General features: G+C 49.3%; 1 protein-coding gene across 2 annotated transcripts in view; it reads left to right on the forward strand.

Moving 5' to 3' along the window:
• Positions 1-21,260, forward strand: part of Ppm1f (protein phosphatase, Mg2+/Mn2+ dependent 1F) — a 30,383-nt gene that overhangs the window by 5,391 nt on the left and 3,732 nt on the right. For both annotated transcript variants that reach the window (XM_021185224.1, XM_029470315.1), the window contains exons 2-7: positions 1,151-1,418; positions 8,752-8,894; positions 11,828-12,030; positions 12,959-13,147; positions 15,276-15,419; positions 20,003-20,096. In XM_021185224.1, the coding sequence (XP_021040883.1) occupies positions 1,216-1,418; positions 8,752-8,894; positions 11,828-12,030; positions 12,959-13,147; positions 15,276-15,419; positions 20,003-20,096 (976 nt within the window). In that variant the 5' untranslated portion in view covers positions 1,151-1,215. The remainder of the gene's footprint in view (positions 1-1,150; positions 1,419-8,751; positions 8,895-11,827; positions 12,031-12,958; positions 13,148-15,275; positions 15,420-20,002; positions 20,097-21,260) is intronic.

Below are 21,260 nucleotides of genomic sequence, written 5' to 3' on the forward strand. Positions count from 1 at the left end.
AGACGCTAGTGACCGTAAGTGACAGTAGTCTTTGCTCCCATTAGTTCTTCAGGATTTCCTCATCTGTCTGTCTGTCTGCCTCACATCTCAGCCCCTGCTTCTGGCAAAGTTGGGAGGCACCATCTGTGGTTGTTCTAAGACTGAGGTTCTAGAAGTCTCGCCTTTCTTTCTGCCTGGTTCATTTAGTAGTTAGAATCTGAAAGGCCTCCGAGGGAGTTGGACTCGGAAGCTGCTCTCCAGCTTCTCCTGCCTAGCGCTTGGGGTACTCAGAATCTTATATCCACTCCATTGTATCACCTTAAAGAGTGCCATGTGTTTCCTCTGAGGGTAAAAACACTGGGCTCTTTCCTAATGGAATTTCCTGCGCCAGGATATTAAGCAGAGCCCTCAGAGGTGCCACATCAGTGAAGGGCTAAAGTGAGTGTGCAGCCGCACTAGGCTTGGAGTTCCCCTGCCAAGAAGCACCAGTTTCAGACAGGCCTGTGTGAGTAGAGACTGGCAGGAAGGTTTTCTGCCCAAGCGTAGTGGGAAGTGGAGCTTTACGGCAACAGAGAAAACAAGGGGAGAAGGAAACCAAAGCACATCACAGGAGGTCATAAAAGAAAGGCAGAAAGGGCTGTGTATTGGCTCTTCTTTTCTCCACCATCTCTATAGCCTGGAGATATAGAGATATATACAAACATACATACATACATACATACATATATACATACATATGTGTGTGTTTGTGTATACACACACACACTTCTTTCTACCAGCTGGTCAGTTATTGGCAATCTGGTTAAACCCTGTTACCTACCTTAATGACCTGATCCTGGTGTCCCTGTCCTGCCTGTTTCTGGTCATAACCTGGCACTCTGCAGGAAATATGCATTCCCTCTGTCACTTCTATGAGATGTCTTCGTGGCCCACTTCTGATACCACTCCTGAGACTTTTCCTGAGCACGCATGTGTCTACACTTGAACGCATGTCTGTTTCTAAATGGGATTACCACTCCATTAAGTATGGTCTCTGAACTGTGAGGTCCAGGACTTATTGAGGTACCTGCCTCATTTTGCTGATTAAAGAGACAAGCAAGGCAGGACACATGTACTCCATGTCATACAGCTGTCACCCTGTGATATTGCTAACTCTGACATTTTTCCCCAGGGTGAAGACTTAACTGGAGACCATCTTACCCCAGCCTAGCTGCAAACCCCCGGAATGCACTGGGCATGGCCTCTGGAGCCGCACAGAACAGCAGCCAGATGGCCTGTGACAGCGAGATCCCAGGCTTCCTGGACGCAATCCTCCAAGACTTCCCAGCCCCACTGAGCCTGGAGAGCCCTTTGCCATGGAAGGTCCCAGGGACAGTCCTGAGCCAGGAAGAGGTGGAGGCTGAGCTGATTGAGCTGGCAATGGGCTTCCTGGGCAACAGGTAGGCATGGGCTGCCTCAAAAGAGAAGAGCTTGATGGACAGGACAGGATGCAGCACTGCCCACCAGGTGCTGACCTCGAGCCTACCTAAGTCTCAGGAGAGGGGCGTGGTCACCCCTTATCTATACGAAAGTTCAGAGAGTGATGGGCCCTGTCATCCAGTGCCGTCTCTTCCTGAGTAAATGCTCAGCAACACTAGACCTTGCCACTTTGTCTTTCTGTTTTACAGATAGAAGACTCGTTTGGGCGGGGGGTATTTTTGTTTCCTTTCCTTATTAGGTTGAGAACTTCTACCATCTCATTTAAAGGGAATACTTTATGCTCTCTCTTCACCGTCTGAATGCAACATCCTATTCCTGTGCTTTGTGGCTATTACTAAATAAAATAAGGGTCTTTTGGACACTGTGGTACTAAGACAGCTGCTAACTGACTGGTGGACAGGTGCATTGGACAGACATGACTACTGTCCCCATAAGACAGGCACATGGCTACGTTTCCGTCATGCTACTCAGAGTCTCAGAGTAGTGTACAGTTCTAAAGGTATTTACTTACTTCTGCAGTTGGACTTTTTTTCTTTTACTTATTTCACTGTATGTGCATGAGTTTTCTGCCTGAATAATGCGTACCACTTGCCTGCCTACCCCTAGTTGTAAGCCACCCTGTAGGTGCTGGGTACAGAACCCAGGTCCTTTTAGAAGAACAGCAAGGGCTCTTAACCACTGAGCCAGCCATCTATCTAGCCCATACAGTTTCAATGAAGTGTTTCCAACCCATTGTTTAAAAGTAATTGCAGTAACAGAAAGTGTAACTGCGATAAGGATGCTCTTGTGGAGATGTCCTGTGGCCATGTAACAAAATATTGCAGTCTGGGCAGCTGAGACACACGTTTATCCTTTGACAGATCTAAGGGCCAGAAATCCAAAATCAAGGCCATGGGGGCTGCTATTCTAGGCCTGTCTCTGGTGGTAACTGCTTAGTGTTGCTTGGCTTTCCAACTCACATCTCTGGTGAGTGTTCTCCCTGTGTGTGCATCCTTGCTTCCTGTTTACTTTGTATGTACAGCGTTCACACAGAGACCAGAGGAGAATCTGGGGTATCAGTTCACATTTTGTTTAAAACTGTCCCCCATTAGCCTGTGGGTCTTCACTGTGTAAACCGAGCTAGTCGTCCCTTGACTTTCTAGGGCTACCCATGTTGCTGCCCCCCATCTCACCATTGTTGGGACTGCAGAGAGTACACCCTTGCACTCAGATTTTTACGTGGCTTTGGGGGATGTAAACTCATGTCTTCATGCTCAGGGGGAAAATGTGATTTGCTGATTGAGCTATTTTTTTTTTCTTTTTGATCTCCTTCCTTGAAGGAGGATGGTAGTCATAGTAGATACAGGCTAGGGGCCATCCTTCCACAGAGTTACTTACGCTTTACTGTAACTGCATTTATAAAAACTGCAATCCCAGAGTCGGGGACTGGCTCTCCATGTCTTTTGTTTAAGGGGTACACAGTCAGTTGAGCCCAATCTAGATGCTCAGCCAGAAGTCTGAGCATCCCACCCTGCACTCTGTGGAAAAGAAGAAAAGGAGGTCTGAAAAGCCTCTCTCCTAGGCTGATCTTTTCAGAAGAGATGTCCTGGGTCTTGTGACTTATTTTTCATCCAGTCTAGAAGTTTTGTGCAAAGAAAGACAGTGGAGGACAGATCTGTCTCTGATCTCTGCCTTCTCCACTCAAGCTGCTGTCAGTCAAAGGGGTAGGGGCAGCTCATGGAAGCCATAGGGCTTTCAGGTTCTTCTGTACAAACCTGGCCATTCACTAAGGGAATAAGCCCGTGATTCTTAGTCTCACCATTCTTCCTGACTCTTCTGCAGATACCCCACTGCTAGAACCACACCAGCCTTAGCATATCACCCCCCCAGTGTCACCTGAATGTGTGCTTTCTTTGCCCCCTTGGTGTCTGTCAACTCCATCTCTCACCCAGCAACAGTTGCTAGGATCCTAGCACAGTAAACAATTCACAGGCAGTCTGCTTCAGAGCCAAGTCTATCTACCCTGGACCCCACAGGCCCAGGGGCATTGCTCAGTGATAGTGTTATGAATAGGATGTTGCTAGTTGATTTGAGGAAAATATTTTCGATACAGGTGGTATAAAGTAACTTGTCCTCAGGGTGGGAAAAAAACTGGCTATTTCATGGTCAGAAGCTCCTAAATTCTGCTTTCCTAAGAGGAGACAGAGCAGGAGAAAGCAGCCACTGGATCTAACACATCTGTGTCAAAGGACATCGCTACCTGCAGGGCCTAGGCGTGTAGAAAGAAAACCAAGCCCAGAGGGCTGAAATGGAAGAGAAAAGGCTGACAGGGAAAGGTGCCTCCTGGGATGGCAAGGACACATGGCCTAGGCTAGGAATAAGTCCCTAAGGCCTGGGGCATTGCAGGGCTTCTTAGCTATGGCATAGGTTCCCAGGTATAGGTGGTACAGAGGAAGGACTTTCCTGGGGAGACCTGGATGGGAAGAGTTGCTGTTGCTCTATAGCAGTGAAGTGGGAGGTGGGGTGTAAGGCATTGACAGCTGTTAGCAAGAGCAGATAGCCTGCCCAGAGCTGGGCTGAGCAGGTATGCTGTTTACTCGCAGGGATGAGGGTGGAATGCTGAGCCCCAGATCCATGGAGTTGCATGTGATAAAGGAAGGACCAGGACCTTTGGGGTACACATGCATGGTCAATGATGGGCAAAAGCCTGTGTTCAACACTGGGTGGGCCAAAAGGTTCTAAACGCCAGAGGGGATGGATAACACCAGGGAAGCTGTCTTCCACAGCAGGACTGGGCACACATGAACTCACAGAGACTGTGGCAGCATACGCAGAGTCTACACAGGTTCAAGCCAGACAAGGTCCCAGGACTGAGACGGGGAAGTGGACACAGACCCCGATCCCTAACCAAGAAGCTATCTTAATTGACAACCACTTGCAAAGGAAAAATTATTTTCTCTGATGGAGTCTCTCTGAGTATATAAACTGTACTTAAGGGTGGACCCCAAGCCCAACTATAGAAGTCTAACACAGTGGTGTTTTTAAAGGTGGTTTGGTTTGGTTTGGTTTGGTTTGGTTTGGTTTGGTTTGGTTTTTGTCTCATATTGCTTTGTGTGGGCATTTTTCATCTTTAGGTGTTGTTTTATTTTGTTTTTATTTGCCTGCTTGTTTTCTAAAGAGATAGAAAGAAGGCAGTGGGATTGAATGAATCGGGAGGAGATTGGGAAGGGGAAACCATGGTCAGAATATTGCATAAAAATTTACTTTCAACTAAAAAAGCAAAGAAAATGGATGGGATGGCCCAGAACCCCAGGGACCTGCTTATGTTTATCCACTAAACAAACCATAAGTGTACCATAAAAATGTACAAGCCCATGGTATATGCCTTTAATCCCAGCATTCAAGAAGCAGAGGCAGGCGGATCTCTGGGTTCTAAGCCAGCCTGCTGTACAGTGTAGATTCTAGAACAGCCAGGGATACAAAGAGAAACCCTGCCTCAAAAGACAAAACAAAGCAAAAAGACAAAAAAAATCAGTACAAGACCCAGCGTGGTGGTACATACCTTAATCCCAGCATTTGAGAGGCAGAGGCAAGACTATCTCTGAGTTTGAGACCAGCTAGGTTTACAGAGTGAGTTCCAGAACAGCCAGGGCTACACAGAGAAACCCTGTCTTGGGGGGAAAAATTAATATAATATTATACTGAATGTATTTTTCAACTGTCCAAATGGATTTTGTTCTAGCATTTTCTCCTATATGTGAACATGGGTATATGTCACCATTACTTGTGGTATGAGCCTCATAGATAATCTGCATCATATGCAACAGTTCCCAGGCATTCACATTCAGCCATGTGCACATACATGTGTGCACACACATACATGCACAGTCATTTTGTGCCTCACAGACTCTCATGCTTGGCTCTTGTCCCCACAGCCCATCTAGAGTTGTGGGTGTAAAAGGCTTCTATTACACTGATCCACTGGCTCTTTTTTCAGACGTTCACTGGTGTTTCCTCTGAAGCTATCTACAAGTCTGGCCCCTGGGATCTGCACACTCCTTTTCCTTTCTTCTCCATTTATTGCAATTTCATTGGTACATCTCTAGGTCCCTGAGCAAAATATAAAACTTAACATTGTAATGATCTAGATATGGCTTCATCTCTTGTTATAGTGTAAACACCTAGCAACCCTTGAGGGCTTCCTGAGGCCAGCATCCTCTAGCCACGCCCACAACCAGGATCAGGACTGACATTTTTAGTGTGGTGACAGGACTGAGGGCCTCCAGACACATCCGTGGGTGGGTTCCTACAATAAGGTCCAGGAAGGAAATGCTGGTGGCTGGAGGCCAGGCATTGTCTGTGTCTCTGTAGGGGGAAACCACCTCCCTGTTCCCAACAGCAGAAGCAGCCAGTGGGCAAAAAGCTTAAGCATGACCTCATCTGCACAAGTGAGCAGGTACCCTTTCCCTGCCCCTAACCGGAAAACCCAGTGCCTGGCAGGAAATGCCGCAAAGTGGGGAACTTGTTCTTGGCTTACAATGTATTCTTCTTTATTTGGGACTGGGGGTATGGCAAGGGTGTGCTAGAGATGTAACCCAGGGCGTCTCAGCAAGCTAGGCAAGTGCTTTACCGCCGAGCTGCACCCCATTTCAGCTGGTTGTTTTCAGAGCCTCTTCGAGAGGCCTCTCCATAAGTCACTCTTTTGAAAAATTCAGCCAATTGTACAGTTCCACAGACTGTCAGTAACAGAGCCTACTACTCAACTACTCAAGAGGTTGATGCCAGAGGATTGAAGGCTCTGGCCTGCCTGGGATCCAGGGTAAATGGAAGGCCAGCCTGGGTGGCTCAAAAAGTAAAAAGAAAGCTGTGACAAGTGACAGACTTGCCTGCAGGAGTCTTTGTGGTCAGTTCCCAGTTCTCTAAAACCAAAGGCCATCAGTAGATGGCCAGTCCCCTTAGAATGAAACTCATCAACTCTTAGAAGGTCATTGTTCTCATTAAAGCTGAAGTTGTTAGCCTAGCATGGTGGTGTGTGACTGCAACCTTTAGCACGCTGCCTCAATAGGCAGAGGTAGGAAAATTAAAAGTTCAGGGTCAGCTTTGGCTACATAGCAAGCTTGAGGCCAGCCTGGGTAACATGAGACATTGTTTGTTTGTTTGTTTGTTTGTTTGTTTGTTTGTTTGTTTAAAAGAAGGTTAGGGGGCTAGGGAGATGGATGGTTCAATGGATAAGAGTGTTTGTTGTGCAAGCATGAGAACCTAAATTCAGTAATCCCTATAAAAGCTGGACAATGTCTGCATGTGCCTATAACCCTGATATTAGGGGATAGAGACAGGCAAATCCCAGGAGCTCAGTGGCCAGCCAGCTTAGCCCAAATGACAAGCTTGTAGGTTAACTGAGTGACCCTGTCTCAAGGGAATCCAGTAGAGAGCCATAGAGCAATAGAGCAGGGCATCTAATATCTTCCTCTGTTCTCAAATGTGTCCATGCGCACATGCACGCATACATGCACACTTGCATATTTATACATGCACACACACATTTACACACATACACAGGAAGAGAAAGAGAGATACATAAAAGCCAGGCAGACTGATTCACAACTGTAATTCCGTATGAATCAGGAATCAGTCAGGAGTTGATTCACAAGTTTGAGGCCAGCCTGAGCTACCACACACAATTAAAGAAACCAGCTATGAAAATTCAGCCCTTCTGAACAGGCACACCGGACAAGAGCACATAGTCTAGCTTTGAGGATCTCCCACTAGACATGAAGACAGGCTCTAGGGTTGAAATGTATTCTAGAAGCATTTGAGGCCCCAAGAATAGTGACCCTGTCTGCCCAGAGACTTGGGGCATCAGTTTTAAGCAGGATTCCTAAGGTTCAGAGCCCTGTGGAGAGACACATATGTCATCAGCTCACTGTCATCACTGCCTATCTTAGCTACAGCAGACTTGCCTTTCTCCCAGACTCCTCTCTTATTTGGTCACTTGTCCAGTTTTTCAGTGCTACCTGCCCAAGGCCCCAACAGGAGTCTGACATTTCTTCTCTCCCAACTGCTGTCAGCATGAGGTAAAGTTCTTCCCACCCTTCTGTGCTCTTAGTTATCTTCTGTGACTCCAGAACAGTCTCCCTTCCCTCTGTGGGAACCTTACCTTCCTATTCCCTACTTGACCTACACTTCCTGGAGCTGGGCCTCCCAGCCTTCACTCCACCTGTGGCTCTTTCTCCTGCCTCCCATGTTCTCACAGCTCTCCAGGTCTCCAGAGCTCTGCTGAGCCTGTGGAAACAGAACCTGGCTTCCTCTTAGGCTCAGTGGTGGGGCTAATGCTCCCCCTCAATCCAACTGCTCAAATCCAGTTTGAGTCTCTGTCCTTCCCTTGCCCCACTCTCACTCTTGATCAGCTCCCAACATTGTTCTGCTCTGTCCTTTTCTAACACCAAGGTTCCCTGCCCAGCTCTTAGGCCTGGCCTGGCCTCTCTAGACCATTGTCACCAGCATTCACGATCCAGCCTATCCTCAAAGAGATCTAAGAACTCAATCTGACACTGTCACATATCTCTTCAAAAACAAACCAGAGTCCCTTCTGCCCACTGCCTAGATACCCATAGCCCCCTTCTCCACAAACAGAGCAGCTCAGAGACTATGGGTCTTCTGAAGACGTCACTGGGACGTTCACCCTCCAAGAACCATTTCCTGGGGCTGTCATCCCAAAGCACACAGAGCAGACACCTTAATGATCATCATCATTCTCACAGGATAGATGCCAAATGGAGGTGAAAGTGTCCTTAAGCTGAGCCCTCCTGGTGCTCTTCAGATAAGCATGTGCATTCCTCGGTTTGTAGGTTCACCCCTCCGTCCCTGTCCTGCACCTACATGGCTGCCCTCATGTATCTATGTCTGTGTTTACACCTTTCACAAGCCAGTCGTACTGAAGCAGGCATCCATCCTACTCCAGCCATAATCTCATCTTTCCTAGTGCTATCCACAGTGAACCAACTTACAAGAGGTCCCATCTGAGACAGTAACCTCAGCATATAAATTGGGGGATACAGTTCAGCACTTAACATGCCCTGGTCCCAGGGGTCACCAGCTTGAGCATCAGGGATCCAAGCTTCAAGGATACCTTTCCAACCCATCCCAGCAAATGGCATGCCCCTGGTGTTGTGTAAATATCCATTCCAGGTCCCTGAAGACAGAGATCACCTGCTTGTGATGACACCAAGAGGAAGGTATGAGCCATCATCTCCATCTCCAAGGTGGAGGATGCCAGGAGCTGCTCCAGCCCCGCCTCTCACATCTTCTTCCTAGGAACGCTCCCCCATCGTTTGCTGCGGCTGTGACCCATGAGGCAATTTCCCAGCTGCTGCAGACAGACCTTTCTGAATTTAAGAGGTTGCCTGAACAAGAGGAGGAAGAAGAGGAGGAGGAGGAAGAAAAAGCCCTCGTGACCTGTAAGTTCCACTCATATGGCTCTGGGATTGTTTAACAAATGACAAACTCGGAATGACACTAAAGGCCAGCGTGCCATCAGGACAGCAGTGTCGGAGTTCAGCAAGAGCATGATGTGGCATAGAAAACCTGCAATGGACTGAGCAGCATGTGGGTCAAAGCCTGCCAGTGAGACAGCGGCCCACCTTTGTGCTGTCTTGATGGTGCTTCAGAGCACATAGAAATGAGTGGTGCCTGTCCTGCCTTACACATGAGAAATGCAGGGTGTTGGTTCACAGCCACACAGCCAGCCTCACCTGTACTCACTGTCCCCCTTGGCTAACACGAGGCCCTTAGCAGAGTGGCACATTCACCCCAGGGAGGGGGCAACTGTTGTCTAGGTCCCCTGCCTTGACTTACCTTAGTTGGGATCATTAGATGTCAGTGATCCCAATCATGAGGTGGCAAAAATGAACGTTTCGTGTCCACTGGCTACAGCCATCAGTGAGTTGAGCCCTACAGTGGTACACCAAGCCAAAGGAACCCAGGAACAGAACGGGGAGCAAATGCCAAGAGGCCCCAAGACCACTTGACAGAGAGTTTGTTTATAAAATGCAGGCTCTTACTCTGCATGACTCTCTTTCCTACTATTTTGCTGCAGTACCAGAAGTATTGGGAGGGAAGTGGTGGCTGCAGGTATGCACACACAGGATCTGGGCCGAGTTTCCAGGCAGTAGAGGGAGCCTCTCTTTGCCCAGCTTTAGGCCATGTGTAGGACAAAGAACACTGTAGGAGAAAAAAGAAACCTACTTCAGCCTTAGCACTTGCGCCTACCAGCCACTCTCCTCCCTCCCCCCCCCCCCCATTTCTGGCCCCTTCCACAGCTCCCTGCCAGCCTTCAAGCCAGCATGGCCTTGCCCCCTGCCTAGGAGACAACTATCCATAAAGACAGGCGGCCATTGTTCTCTATAAAGCCAGCAGACAATCCAGTCTGGCGGCAATTGCCGCCAGGGCCCATCCTTACCCCTCCTGGTAGGAGACAGTATCACCTGCTGGTGGGAAGGAGAATTGCAGCCGGCAAGCCAGGCCTTACACCCGGGCGTCTGGAGAAAGGATGTGCCTTCCCCGCCTTCCCTGCCTGTCCCAGAGCTGCCATGCAAGCCTAGGCTTGTAGCCTTGCACACTGTGGCAAGTCTGTTGTTTGCACGCTGTTCTTGCCAGCTGTCTCAGCACATTCTTTGAGGCTTATTGCCCCAGGCAGAAATGTGACTAAGGCATGCCCACCTACCAGCACTTCCCTGTGATTGTGAAGATAGAACTCCCAGGCAGTTTCTAAGGCTCAAGACTATAGCCCTTGGCCAGAAAATCAGGGTAGGACTCCAAGAGCCTGAGGCTGAGCATGACCGTAGGGCTTGCCATCTTCATTTTTAATTGCCCATTCTTCCTCTTGAGCAAAATTCAAGTCTAAACCTATTGCTGGAAATAGCAGTGTAACCAAAGGCTAAAAAGAGACAGCCCAGGCCTAGAGGCCCAGCCTTGCTCAACGTTCCCTCCATACCAGCAGTCTCCAGGAGCAAGGAGACCACAACAGCTCTCCAGGTAGTCATGGAGTCTACCTGTGTACAGAGGAGAAAATGAAAGACCTAAGAAGTAATGTGGTCAGAGATTGGCTTAGACACAGGAAACTTGAGTTCTTCGGGTCCCATTTAGAGCTGTGGTCCCTAGGCTGGGCCTAACAAAGTCAGTTCTCCAGCTCCTCAGCCTCCACTCCCACAGCTGCTGCTAATAGTCCCCAACATGATGGCTGCAGCAGACTAGATGGCCTGCCCCCAAGGAGGCTTGTTAGGCTTACCCTTCTCCCTGCTCATTGCTTTCCTCCCATGCCTCCCTCCAGCCTCTTCCACACCTCCCGTTTCTTCCATGGCCGTACTTCTGACTAAGCCCACTTCTCCCAGTTCTCCTTGTCCCTCTCCTGTGGCCTTTGATACTTGAGCCCTGGGGTTGGGAAGTTGGGGTGGGACTTTTGTTATTGATGTTCTAGTTTTTTCTACCTTTTACATGTACATTGTTTTGAAATAATAAGTATGTATGCGGTGAATTATGAGAAATAACACAGAGATATCCCGACTATATATACACGACCCTGTTTTCCTCCTAGGAACATCATAGAAAACTGTAACAGTATGTCACATACAAGATCTGAATATGGTCAGACACAAGCCAGCTTCCTTATTGCAAGGATTCTACATGTTACCTTCCACAGGCCACTAACTCTCCTCCCCTGCTGTAGCCAGTCCTTAACTCCCAACAGTGACTAGTTTTCATCGTTTCAAAAAGGCCTATCACTGGAATCACACGGCCGACACTTGGGGTTAGTGTCTTCCACTAGGTGTGATTCTCTGGAGATGGACCTGGCCACTTCACTCAGTTCTCCTGGACCCTTACCCAAGGCTCAGCTAACTGCTGAGCCATTTATAGATTGGAAGCTGGACAGATCACAGATTTGGGATATTACAGATGTAGCTGGTATGATCCATGCACTGTTCTTATGGGAACAGCCCTCATTCTTGTAGGATTCATGCCCAAGAGTACAGTTCATGGCTTAGAGGATAGTCGTATGTTTAGTTGTGAAAGTTATTTCTAGTAGCAGCTTAAGTCAGAACAGGCCAGAATTCACTTACTGCCCTGCCATTGGACCTGTCATATTTCTAATTAATGGACAATTACCAGACACTTTGGTCGCTGGCAGCAGACTTTCTTGCATACTTCATAGGTTGGTGTGCCGAGCTGAGTGTGCCTGGGAAGTGAGGTGCTTGACTAGTGGACCCCGTGTAGGCTGCTGGGAGGGACATTTAAAACCTGGGGACATGGCAGGAAAGGAGTATGTAGGAAAGTAGCTAAGCCTAAACTGCGTGGCTTTACTTTTTGGTTAACAACTCTCCATCATGCCCATCAGTACTAGATGCCAAAGGCCTGGCACGGAGCTTCTTTAACTGCCTTTGGAAAGTATGTAGCCGGTGGCAGAAGCAGGTGCCGTTGACTGCCCAGGCCCCTCAGCGGCAGTGGCTGGTCTCCATCCACGCCATCCGGAACACACGACGCAAGATGGAGGACCGACACGTGTCCCTTCCTGCTTTCAACCATCTCTTCGGCTTGTCTGTAAGTGTTGGTACCTGCAGAGCCCAGGACAAGCGGTGTAGGGAGCTGGGGGGGAGGGGTGGAGTGTCAAAGGTGGGGAGCCATGAGTGCTGCGAGAGCTGCCCACCAAAGCTAAGCCTGGGGAAATACTGACAGGCTGCTGTCTTAGGGCTGAGTACAACGCAGTCTTCAAAGAGTACCACCCTTGGAGAGCCTGAGAGGCTAACTCATAACACCTACACCTCTGGGCCAAGCTTCCAGGCACATTGCTTTTCCACAGCCAAAAACTAAACTAAGACAACAGTTGGCCTGTTTTTATATAAAGAGATTAGATGCTAGGTTCGGACTTGAATTGCTAAGCCTCCAACAGCAGATACCTCCTGATGCATCTTACCTTAGGTTATGTCTGCAGTATCCAGGAGAAGCTGGTGGAATTGGGGCTCCAAGGGCTGTCCTTTCTCAAGTCGCCCTGTGTACTTGAACCAGTTTGACTTGTCTGATGATAAGGGCTGTGTCGGTTCCTCCAGACCCTACCTGCCTTGGGTCTGTTTTGTTGTTTAATAGGGTACCTGAGACTGAGGCATTTATTAGAAATGTATTTCTTAGTGCCCTGGAGACTGAGAGACCTTAGGTAAAGGGGCTGCATCTGAAGGGAGCCTTCATGCTGGTGAGGAACTCTACAGAACACCAAAGTACTGCAGGCCATCATATAGCAAGGTAGATAAAGTTTCCCAAGGAGAACAATTATTTCTCCATTCGTCCCCAAGTGAATTGATGACAGTTACTTCCCAAAGGTCTCCCTTACATACTGTGGGGATTAGGTGTCCACTACATGAATTATGTGGACGAACTTTGCAACCATAGGGTTATCCTAGTTACTTCCCGGAGAGCATCCTCCCCAGATGAAAGCAGCTGCCTGGGGGTCTAATTCCCACTGTACTCCCGCCAGGACTCTGTGCACCGTGCCTACTTTGCTGTGTTTGATGGTCATGGAGGCGTGGATGCAGCAAGGTATGCCTCTGTCCACGTGCACACCAATGCTTCTCACCAGCCAGAGCTACTCACAAACCCTGCAGCAGCTCTCAAAGAAGCCTTCAGGCGCACCGATGAGATGTTTCTTCAGAAAGCCAAGCGAGAGGTGAGAGCTGGCAGTTGGGTTGAACGTGCTGTTTGGGCATCTGTAGCTGAACATCAGAGTCTGTTCTCCACAGAGGAAGAAAAGCTAAGGGTTGGTGCTTCAGGAAGGAAGGGTCTCGAGAGAACAGCTGGCAGACATACTATTCCATTCCTTCAGGTCTGGGGCTCAGTTTTCATTTGAGTGGAAGCAGCACAACGCTTGTCTGTTGTATTAGTCTTGTTTTTCATTACTATAACAAGGTCATTGAAGGTGGATCGCTTTATAAAGATAGGGACTTGTTTTGACACAGTTCTGGACATACAAGCAAGGCAAATGGCTTTCTTGATAATGGCCTTGCTGGTAGTATGCTATGGTGGTTTGGAGCAAGAAATAGGGAAAGAGTGTGTGTGTGTGTGTGTGTGTGTGTGTGTGTGTGTGTGTGTGTGTACAAGTATGTGTGTATATATGTATTTTCTGGTCTCCCTCCCTCTCACATAGCCATGAGGAAATCTACCCTCTACGCTGTCCAGTCATGGCTTTATCCAGCCCCAGTCGCCTCCTAGTACTTAACCCTGGCAAAGCCCTCTTCCCTAACACAATAGTTGATGCTTTTGCCTTCTTAATATTTCATGATGGGAACTAAGTTACAGTACATGAAGCCTTGGGGCCTGCAAACCACAGCACCCCAGGGCCACCATGCTGGACCTCCATGACATAGCCACAATCTGCAAACCCAGTGAAGGGCTCCCTGAATTAAGATACAGGCTGTTTCCTTTGGCTGAAGGTGGTAGAGTGGCAGACAAGTACTTAAAAGAATTGATCGCTTACAGCTCCATGAGCAGGAGGTAGGGCAGAGAGGCAAGTCTGGGTTCCCAGGAATCCAAGGCCCAGCAAACACAGACAGTGGATCCTCTGAATAACCCTTGCTAGTCTGAGCTGTAAGAATAGCCCCAGCTAGCCTGTGGGAATTGCAGGCTGGTATCCAGTCGAGCTGACGTCTGAACCTCGATGGTCATAATTCACCTACATGACACGGTAGGTGTTCCCTCACGCTCCTGGAACTCCAGCCCTTGCCTAAGGTACCACCTCCCACAGCCCCCACAAGAGAAGCATGGTCAGTAGTCGAGTAAGCAATGAGAGGGGGAAATGTGGGGAATTGCAGGCTGGTATCCAGGAGCATGAGGGAACACCTACCGTGTCATGCAGGTGAATTATGACCATTAGGGTTCAGACCTCAGCTCGACTGGAGACCAGCCTGCAATTCCCCACACTAGCCAGTGCCAGGAGGACCTGGGCCCTGTAGTTGAAGGACACTGCTTTTGGGGCATGGGCTCCAGACTGTCTAACGTGCCTATGCAAGCAAGGATTTGTGTTGCTGAAAGTTTGTCTACTCAGAGTGGTGGTCTCACGAGGATCCACAAGGCCCCAGATGTCACTCCATCAAAATACAAAGCATGACTGACAGACTGTCCCAGTGTCCATTGCTCAGCCAGGTAGGAACTCTTCTTGGACTGGCGTTATGTGTATACGTGAGGTTCTTGTTTATGAAAAAGACAGTGAGCCTCTCTCCTGTGAACTGAAAGCAGCCTCACTGGGCCCTCCCAGCAGCAGTTGGGGGCAGAGTCTGTGGGGCCAGTGCAGAATCCTGCCACATTTATAGGCAAAGTGGAGATGGCCACTGGCTGAGAGTGAGCAAAGCCCAAAGGACTTCAGTGGGATACACAGGTTTTTCGTTTCTTTCTCTCTCACTTGCCCTGGGGATCAAACCTAAGGGCCTCGAATAGCTAACACAAGTGTTCTTCCACTATATACCTTCAGCCCTTTTGTTTCTTTTTAACACATATTTTTTAAGGTACAATTCAAACACTCGATGCATTTGTTTACAGTGTTCAGTTAGGATACTCATGAAGCCCCGACTCACCGTGCCTGCCCTTCCATACCTAGTTCCCAGTATCCTTAGTCTGCCTCCTGCCACCACAGACCATCTTGCCAGTTCCAAAGTTAGGTATGAAGGGGTCCTGTAGGACATGTTCTCTCCATATAGTCTGAATCGTTACTTGATCCATAAGTAGGGCTGTGGGTTCCTCTGTGTAGGCTCGTCTTCCTCCTCAGTCCCTCTCAGCCCCGCCCGGCTCTCCTCTCCCTGCAGCGACTGCAGAGCGGTACCACAGGTGTGTGCGCGCTCATCTCGGGAGCAGCCCTGCATATTGCCTGGCTTGGAGACTCCCAGGTCATCCTGGTACAGCAAGGACGGGTAGTGAAGCTGATGGAGCCGCACAAACCGGAGCGACAGGTAAGCAGCTCCCTCTGTACAGACTTGAGACATTCTCGGGCCCCTATCAGTGTTAGTGGTATACACTAGAAAGGACAGAAGACTCTCCGTGCTCCTTTACAAGGAGGGTTCCTTTGCCTGATTAGAGTGGGCAGGGGATCCCACATGAGCACTCCAGGGAGTTCTGTGGACCACAGTGACAGAGCCCAGAGTTTCAGGCAAGAATGGGGCCTTGTTCCCTAACAGGCAAACCCAGACTTGAGCTTATAGGGCCTGCGCACAACCCTGAAGAATCCTGCAGTAGGCAGAGTGGATGGCCACTGGCTGAGAGTGAGCAAGGAAGCCACTCTGCCCTGAATCTGGAAACCTCGGGCCTGGAGCTTCAAAGCATAGAGGCCACCCTAGGATCTCAGGACCCTAAAGTCTCCTGGCCTCTTGAGTCTGAGGTCATCAGCAAACAAAGGTATAACCAGTGCTCAGATTCTTAGCTCACAAGCATGTGTGGACTGTCTCCTAGGTCAGAGAGAGAAAGCGTCTAATCAAGGGATATCCCTATACCACCTCCACCAACCTTGCTTTTGCCATATTCCTCTCTGCTGGTGAACTGCCCCTCATCAGCACGTAAAGAGCTTCCGCCCTTTCTTATAGACACATGGCATGGCCTTTCACTCACCGTCCAGTCCCCAAGTCAGTGAGATAGTCACCAGTATTCTCTGCTTTCCATTCAGAAAACAAGGCAGGAGGGTAACCATGTGCAGCCCATCGTGCAGACTTAGGTGTATATGCACATGGGGTCCTGGGAGCAAGGCTGCTGAGTCATAGAAGGCATGCTACAGTCTTAGAGATTTGCACAACTTCTGTCCTTGGGCTGGAGCAGCCCGAGCCAAGCACTGCTGCTGTTGAGACTCCATTGTCCACAGTCTCACCAGTCCATGGGGCATGCCCATCTGTTCCATGACATTTCACGGAGAGAAAGAATTGCATGTTCACGCCAGATAAAAAGCATCAGTGGCAGACCAGAGTGGCAGTCCACCAAGTCTAGCAAATAAACCAGTCAGACTGTTAGGATTTCTTACAAGCGACTTGCCCCTGTACCGTGGGAAAACCTACCCCAGGCTTATGAAAGCTTCATGCCTAAAACTTCCTGCACAATACTCTGGGCTTCCCAAACCCTGCAAGCCTGCTGAGCTTCTCCCACCAGAAGGGTCTATTTCAGTCAGAAGGGAACTGTTATACAACACCATCTGCAAGGCAAAGCTACCTCGTTTCTCTTTCAGAGTACATTTGTCTTAGGGTTTTTGTGGGTTTTTTGTTGTTTCATTTGGTTTGGCTTGGCTTTTGTTTGCTTGGTTGTTTTTGTTTGTTTCAGCTCTCTCTCTCTCTCTCTCCCTCTCTCCCTCTCTCTCTCTCTCTCTCCTGCTGGACGTTGTACATCGTGGTGCGGAGCCTAGTGCGCACCACGATGTACAACGTCCACAAGCAGTCCCTCCCTTCCCTCTCTCTCTCTCCCTCTCTCCCTCTCTCCCTCTCTCCCTCTCTCCCTCTCTCCCTCCCCTGAGACAGGGTTTCTCTGTGTAGCCCTGGCTGTACTGGAACTCACTCTGTAGACCAGGCTGGCCTCGAACTCAGAAATCCGCCTGCCTCTGCCTCCTGAGTGCTGGGATTAAAGGCGTGCGCCACCACTGCCTGGCTTTTTTGTTTTTATTAAGACGCATTATCTCTCTGTAGCCTGCCTGGCCTGAAACTTGCTATGTAACCCATCCTGAACTCCAACTTGAAGCAATCCCTCTGCCTCTGTGTCTCAGGTACTAGGATTACCCGTGTGAGCTACCACACCCAACTTTCCAGAGTAAATTTGAATATAGTTTGTTGTTGTTGTCATTAATATTTTATTATTTGTATTTGTGTGTATGAGTGTTTACCTGCACATAAGTGAACCACTTTTGTGCCTGGTATCTGCAAATGCCAGAGAGGGTGTCAGATCCTCTCCAACTGCGGTTACAGGTAGTTATGAGCTGCCATGCGGGTGCTGCAAACTGAAGTCAGGTCCTCTATAAGAGCGGCTGTTGCTCTTAAACCTGGAGCCATCCCCCAGCTCTTGATCATCTTTCCAGAAGTTCATTGTCATTGCATTCTTTCCATCAAGCACTGACAGCACAGCCAAGTTAGGGAGGTTAGCTCCTGCCTGGGCACTGCACATGTCCCCTCACATCCCTCTGTTGTCCTACATCCCTCTGTTTGGGATGTTCTGCAGCAGAGTCAGATTGTCTCCCCTCTTGTAGTTCCTGGGTCGCAGAAGCAGGACAGGAAGCAGTCAGGTATATGGCTTATGGTCTGGGAGGTACATGTGTGCAAGCCAGCAAACAGTAGAGAGAACCAAGGTTCAGTCACTTGCCCAGCACACACAGGTAAAGTGCTAGCCTCTACTGCTCTGTCTCCACCACCACAAGGAATTGACTTCTGCTACCTGGGCGGATAAAATCATAGCCAGGTCTGGATCCAGTGCCAGCCTTTGCCCTGGGGCTGGATATTCTCTTTCCCATGCCAGGTGGGAACATTTTCCACACAGTCCTAAACCCTGTTTGGTCCTAGCTTGACCCTTCCGAGCCTCAGGGTCAGGCAGGGACCCTTGAAGGTGTAGGGTAAAGATGGAGTGGCCTGGTGCTGAAGTTAGTGCTGGCCAGGGTAGGCACACCTGTGGGTCAGGTATCTGCCAACCTGTAGCTTGCCCAGTTCCACTCCATCCCACCAGCTCTTGCCTGTAATCCCTGCCACTACCTGCCAGTTTCCAGAAAAGCAGTCAGACATGTTTGAAGACTCCTGCAGGAACTAGAGCCACAGTAGGAACATGAGACCCTGACAGCCTGACAGCTTCAGAGAGGGCCCAGCCACCACAGGTGACTCTGAGGGTTGTGAGGACTCACGATGATGTCTCGTCCTGCAGCAGTCTAAACAGCCATCACACTATGGGCCCGCTTTAGGCCAGCTGACATTGAGTGTCTGTTCTGTCGTATGCTTTCCTGAGGCAGCAAGGTGATGAACTTGGAACCAGTACCTTCTGCTGGTGGACAAGCAGGGTACAGTAGCGAGGGTACAAGACTCAGGTCAGGTACTGTGGAGAAAGCACATGGAAATAAGGCTTAATCCTGGAGGCATGGGACTTGAGCACATCAGCGATGAGAGAGAGAACACACTGACCAGAGACAGTGGAAAACTCTACAAGGGCTCACAGCCAACGCTCATCATGTCTAGGCCACTAGAGGGCAAGCTGAGGTCTGCTCTCAAAAGGATGGGCTGTGAGGTTGTAGATGGCATCTGCACTTGCAGATCAGTGGCTTCAGAAGGAAGGAGCCCAGGCATTGGGCCCATATGAAGAGGGCCTTGGGAGTCCACAGGGATTTGGAGGTGCTCTGAGTGGTACTGGAACCTTGCACACTGCAGCCCTGACACCAGGGAAAGGGTAATGTGGCTATTACTAGAACTGCTGAGTCGCCAAGCTTTGGCTGCAGAGATGCTGTTTCAGGAGGTGGGGAGGAAGCAGGAGGAAGAGGGAAGGGTATCAGAAGAACCAAGCAAGGGTGCTAGCTTGCACCTGGAACAAGCATGGGCACAGGGCAAGGCTGTGATCAGTGCAGCCAGAGGAGGGATCCAGGAAAAGGAAGAAGGACCAAGGTTATAGGACCGAGCTAAGCAAGGCCAACCAGCTCAGCACATTACTTTAAACCCTGGTGCTGTAGTCCATGCAGACTGAGTAGGCCTGTTGAAACAGGCCTGTCAGGGAGGGGATCACTGGCCCCGGTGCCCACTTGAGCTCTGTTCCCACAGCCAGATAGCCTGACTTGGAGCTTCAGAAAGGAAGGCTCTGCAACCTAGAAGCCTTGGGAGGTTTACATGAGTAAAAGAGCGAGATGAGTGATCTCCCTCATCTAGGAGAGAGTCAAAGTGCCCCCGAGGGCCTCAACACATGCACTCAGCTATTCACACTAGCCCTCCGGAGTCAAACTTTACATCTGTGAGCCTCTCCCTGGAGGGGACCGGCCGAACCAAAGAGCTTCAAGATACCTGTGGCTAGACCAAGCCTCTGCCCATCCCCCTTGCAGTTAGGGCTGGATCTACTGACAGAGACGATGCCCAGGAGTGAGTGGGGAGAAGGTTGGCTAAGGGGCAGTCTTGCTACTGCCTCTCATGGCCTAACTCAGGTGTAAGAGTCCTGCCATGTGACCTTATGTGCACAGCACATGCTTCGGCCCAGCAGTTTTCACATAGAGATGACAGCCCCAAGTAAAAGGTGAGGGATCTTCCCTCTGAGTCTGCGCTAACACCACTCTCCTGCCCAGGAGTACCTTCTTGGCCCAAGCACTGCTTAGAGATGTATCATGGCTTGCATAGGTGACCCTTCTACACTGCCCCCCATTCCTTGATTAGCCATCCTGTCTTTAATATGATGTCTGATTTGGATATCTAGGTAAGCTTCTTGACTTGGTTCAAGTACTTTGGCTTCAAATGTGTCTTAGGACTTAAGTTCTACTTATGTTGTGACATTCAAGCCCCTGCCTCTGCCCCCCAACTCACCCAAGTTCCCACCTCATGACTGTCTCTTGCAGGATGAGAAAGCACGAATTGAAGCACTGGGTGGCTTTGTTTCTCTCATGGACTGCTGGAGAGTCAATGGGACCCTGGCAGTGTCTAGAGCCATTGGTAAGAGAGAGGGCTGCTGCCGGGAACCATTACCACATTACTCAGTGACTTAGGGCAGAATAATGCTCCCTAAAGTATTCACAGCATTTAGACCTTCTAGACTTACAGTGGAACTGCCTCCAAATAAACCCAAGATAAGCTAAAAAAAAAAAAAAAAACCCACTGTGTTCAGAATGCGATCTACCCAACCTAGTGGGTTCCAGCTCAGCACAGTCCAGGGAACTGTCAGCAGCTGGCTCCGACCAAGGCTTCCAGCTGTTTGTAAGCTGCAGTTCTCTGCTGTTGCTTCAGCGCAAAGGTGGTTGGACCAGGCAGGTCTCTCTAACCAGGAGAGGATCAGGTTCACAGTGTAGTTTCTATTTACTGTAAATTGTCAAACATTGTAGGAAGAGTCTAGCTCGCTTGGTCAAGTGCTTGCCTGGCATGCACAATCCTGAGCTCAGTCCCCACTTGTGCTGCCGCTGCCACTTAAACCAAGCATGGTGGCACACACCTGTAATCCATCCTAGGAGGTAGGTAGAGCAAGATGAGAACGTCAAGGTTATCCTGGACTACATAGGCTATTGGAAGCCAGCCTGGACTAGAGATCTTTATGCAAATAATAATGCTCAACTAGAAACATAGAAAATTAAAGGCCTTCTCTAGGGCCTACTAAAATACAGTAGGAAACCTCTAGTCGGGGTTAAATATCCTATAGATAATGTCTTCTGTAAGCTCACTCATGCTAATGATTTTTTTTTTCTCAAAAAAAACAGAAAAAGTTTAAGATCCTTTTCCTCTTGAAGAATATAGCTTCCCATTCTTCTCTGTCTCCTGTCACTGCTGAAACCCAGCTCAGAGAGCATACCTGCCTCTTCCTGTAACTCCACCTCCATCTACTCCCTGGGAGTTTGGCACCTGCCCTCTCACCCTCTTGAGGTCTTTGTTGGCTCCTTCCTCATAGCCTGTCTTTGTACTGCTCTAGCAGTCTATATGTAGACTCACTGGAGGTGCAGCCTTCCCTGGAGTGAGAGCTGCTCTGTGGAGCTGGGGGGGGGGGAGTAGGGTGGGAAGCACTAAGCAGGTGACCCCTTGAGAGCCAGCTGGGCTCCTGTACCTTCATGCCCTTGGGGATGGTGATATGGGTTGGTTCTGAGCACACGGGAAGTAAAAAACAAGGCTCTT

The sequence above is a fragment of the Mus caroli genome, chromosome 16, assembly GCF_900094665.2.
Source record: "Mus caroli chromosome 16, CAROLI_EIJ_v1.1, whole genome shotgun sequence".
Taxonomy (NCBI): Eukaryota; Metazoa; Chordata; class Mammalia; order Rodentia; family Muridae; genus Mus; species Mus caroli.